The sequence below is a fragment of the Pyxicephalus adspersus genome, unplaced genomic scaffold, assembly GCF_032062135.1.
Source record: "Pyxicephalus adspersus unplaced genomic scaffold, UCB_Pads_2.0 Sca3, whole genome shotgun sequence".
Classification (NCBI taxonomy): domain Eukaryota; kingdom Metazoa; phylum Chordata; class Amphibia; order Anura; family Pyxicephalidae; genus Pyxicephalus; species Pyxicephalus adspersus.
In genome coordinates this window covers 1-4,270 of record NW_027317010.1, presented here as the reverse complement: position 1 = coordinate 4,270, position 4,270 = coordinate 1, and the positions used below count along the sequence as shown (strand labels likewise).

Genomic DNA, 4,270 nt, shown 5'->3' with positions numbered 1-4,270 from the left:
CATTTTACTACATAAAAATTTAAATGGGAAAGTAACAACAGTGAAACAGGAAAATGAAGGAAGGGCGATACGTGTTACTATAACATTTTCAGATAAAGAGATTTTAATATATAATTTTTATGCACCCAATACTCCAAATGTGAAGTTTTTTTTTCTCGAGGCCCACCCTAATGGCTCCACCCTACCACCAGGAACACCCCCTGGAGGGAAATCCCTCGCCTCTGTAAGCATTGCGTTCCCTATTTACCCTGGCAGCGGAAGTGCTAACGCCAGCTGCAGTAAATAGGGGAGCTACAAGAGGAGGCTCAAGAGCCACATGCGACTTTGGAGCTCCAGTGGCTCCACCAGTTTGTTTCAGCCTAACGTCCCCTGGCCAAAACGGCAGCTCCAGAGCCAGCTGCTAGGCTGTATCTGGCCTAAAGGCAGACCCCTGAAATAGATGGAAGAATTTTATCTAAAATAGTGGCGGATAGGATAGCAACTTTTTTGCCATCGCTTATTATGAGAACACAGGTGGGGTTTGTAAAGGGCAGGGTGGCAGTATCAAATATCTGTAAGGTACTTGCAGTATTAGACTATGCTAAAAATCACCCAGAAATGGATTTGGCTAGTATTTCTATTGACGCTGAAAAAACATCTGACAATGCTAATATAACTTGGCTTTTTAAGGTTCAACATTATATGAGTTTTAATGGTCTATTTATTCTTTTTTAATGGCTATGTATAATAACCCTATAGCAAGAGTATCCACTCCAGGATTTTAACAGGTCCTTTAAAATTCATAGAGGTACAAGACAGGGAGGTACATCAACTTTATTATTTAATTTGGTGTTAGAACCATTGGTTAGAATGATAGAAAACTCCATTGGATTTAATAGTATTAAGTTTCAAAACTATAGGATGAAATCTGCATTTGTTGCAGATGACATTTTATTGTTTTCATTTAACCCACTGGCGGATATAACGAATAATACGGTCATTGTTTTGTTAGTACACTTTTGCTCTTTTTCAGGATTAAAAGTTCATTTTTAAGAACAAAATTTTGTTTTTAAACCCACTCTGTAGTGGATCATGTGCTTTAAATATAAATACTGATTTTCAAATAGCACAAGATAATATTACTTATCTAGGTATATAGAGTGGTTATCTTCCTCAATTAATTGGTTAAACTATCCCCCACTGTTTTCTAAAGGAATGGGTGAACCTAAAAAGTGGAAAAGTTTTCCGATATCATTTATAAAAATGTTTTCTTTTGCCAGATTGCTTTATCCTTTGCAAACCATTCCTTTAATGCTGAAACACAAAGATGTTATATCTTTGAAAAGAGCATTTTCTTGTTTTATTTGGGGAGGCAGAAGGGCTACAATAGCAATAGGTAAACTATACTTGCCAGGATCTGCAGGAGGAATTAATTTTCCTAATATAAGATTATATAATTTAGCTTGTTTTATGAGACATGTCTCAGACTTGGTTAAGGGTGCCTCCATATATTTTAAAATAATATTCTAAGTTGGAAGCAGAACTGGTACAACCGTGGGATTTAAGGGCTATTCTGCATACTGAAATACCCTCGTTACCACAGAATCTTAAAAAGAACATATTTTTGAGGGACACTATTTTGGAGTGGAGGGAGGTAAGAAGGAAAATGTATTTACCTGCACACTTTTCTAAATATTTGCCTATACGTGGCTGTCGTCAATTCCCTCAAGGGACTTAAGAGTCTATTTTTCAGATACTTAAAAAGCAAAATTAATGAATTAGTATCTATCTGTTAGCAGCAAGTAGAACAGTAATGAGGCAATGGATACATTTGATTAATTCTTCTATTGAACAAGTGGTTACCTCTATGAAAATTGTTTTGTGTAGAGAGATGCTGGAGACACAGAGAGATAATGAATTTGTTACACAATTTCTTCAGAGGTGGTTTCTCTTTATTAGCAAGATGTTAGACGATAGAGAGAAAATGGCTATAATTGATTGTTTTAAATATTTGTTATGGTATATCGCTAATGATCCAGTCTGAAGGAATTGAAGAATAATAGTTGTACATGTTAAAAACGGGTTATTGAAAAAAATTATAGGAGAATTTAGAAAGAGAGAGAGCTGACGTAATGATAGTTAAAGCATATCCAAATAACATATAAGTTTGTAGTATGGTGTGTTTTGTATTAACATTTTGTATTTTTTTGTTCTAAAACTGAAGAGTTGTTCAGATATGAATGTGACTGTTGATTTTGTTGATATATGGAAAAAAATGTAATAAATTCTACATTAATTGCCTCAATTACTTCTATGACCAAGAAGGGAAGCAATTGTTAAGTTCTGTTTACCAGAGGCACTCCAGGCCCTTTAATCACTAAAGAAGGTGTTTGCATCAGCTCCTGCTTTGGTGCTCCCTGACACCTATCAGCACTTCTTTTTGGAAGTGCATGCTTCTTCAGGCAAGCTATCATGCGGTTTCTACTCGAAGATGTTCTCTCCCGCTGAAAAAAACTACTCCAGGTTCCTGTTGTTTGCATCTCCTGATTCATTGTTTATCAACCTTGTTATGACCTTGACTACTCCTGATCCCTGCCTGTCCTGACCTCTGGCTTGCCTGACTATTTCGTAACCCTCATTCTGGTACCACTTCTTGTCTCTGCCTGTCAGCAGTCACCTGCCTCAGCGTGCATGAGGGCCACCAGCTGGCAGTTGTCTGAAGTGCAACACCTTCACCTCTGGGGAAGACCGGGCATCTGCTTAGTTTCTGTGCACGTCTGTGCCAACTGAGCTGGTGACACTGAGGGTCCCACACATGGAAAAACCTGCAGTTACATATGTGACCTGCAGATGGCACTATGATTTAGAACACTTTGTATGTGCTTCCACTGCTAACCAGCAGGGGGGCTTTCTGAAACCAAGCTACCTGTGTGGCTCGTTAATAGCGGGCCTATATGATCTGGTGTTACATCCCCCATATGATGTGTATGTTAGCATTGGATGTGTATCTTTAGACTTAAATCTGCTCTGGCCACTTGCTCCCTGAAATTCTTTACTAGCCCTGTTCCTGCATCTGATTTTCTTGCCCATTGCGTATAGTTGTATAGCATGTTTGATATTCACTGTTGTTTGCTGTGGGGTGTACACATTCACTTACAATAAACATGTCCAACCTTATCCAGACATTGTGGTTTTTGGTGTATGCTGCCAATGCAATGTTTGTCTCCCTCTTGTTTTCTGCTTGAAGAAATCCTGACACCTGGAGATGGGCTTTAACAGACCCCCAGTGCATGCAATCCCTAATCTCTCATTATGGTTTATGTAATACAGAACACTGTGCACATAGCTGCTGTGACCTCACATTTTTGTACAGAGGGGACTGGTTAATCTAAAGGCCCCCTTATTGGTCCTTTAAGCAAGCTGACCAAATGTTAAAGGCCAGAAAGTGCTTTGTGGTTAACCCTCGCACAGAAAAATAGTTCAAAAGAATAATTCAATAAAAACCTGAAAAAGGATAAATACAAGTAAACTGATATGATGATATAATGTATAGTGGATTTATAATCCATTGATTTATACTGCTCCAGTGCCAGGGCAATCATTCTGAAATACAATATTCTCTTACCTGCATGGTTGATTTCCCCTAAAATTGCCAATAAATTAGGGTTAGGATGGGCTTCCTTTAGGGCACAGAGACATTTCCAGAATCCGGTCACAGCTTCTCTTCCCCGTTTCATGATATCTTTATATAAAATGGTGGGGAAGTCTTCTTCACGTTCATTTTTAATTGCCAGGTACACCTAAAACAAGTCATTATTACAATTATTTCTGCCATGATGATAAATATGATGCCCCCTTTTCAGGACTATTGCCCAATTTATCGGGGTGCACTTTTTTATGCAATTCCATCCACTTATTTTGCTCCATTCTGACTTCCAGGGGTCATTTTGGCCACCTGCTATTCTCCTTGATGTGTGAGGAGGAGAAGCCATAGAACTCTAAATGTAAAAGTGCCTGGGGATGTGACAGGAAAATCCACAACCCAATGCCGCTGCCTGCCTGACTCCATGTGAAGAAAAAGACTAAAGTTCCGAAAATAGAGAATCGAGAGCAAGAAGAGCAGATACCGTGTAATCACTGCTGAAATAGAGCTTCCCAAATCAAATCCAACTGAGGCTGCTGTCAGCCAGTGTGGGAGGGAAAATATCCAAGGTGTAGTGAGGAGCGGGGAGAGCTACCGGTCAGTAGGGTGCAAGAAAGTCTGAGCAGAATGAGTGTTAATGGGGAAGAG

General features: G+C 39.0%; 1 protein-coding gene across 1 annotated transcript in view; it reads right to left on the bottom strand.

Moving 5' to 3' along the window:
- LOC140344772 (NACHT, LRR and PYD domains-containing protein 12-like) overlaps nucleotides 1-3,775 on the bottom strand; it is an 84,752-nt gene extending 80,977 nt beyond the window's left edge. The window contains exon 1 of the mRNA XM_072431977.1: nucleotides 3,605-3,775. Coding sequence (XP_072288078.1) covers nucleotides 3,605-3,716 — 112 coding nt within the window. The 5' untranslated portion in view covers nucleotides 3,717-3,775. The remainder of the gene's footprint in view (nucleotides 1-3,604) is intronic.
- Nucleotides 3,776-4,270: the final 495 nt, after the last annotated feature.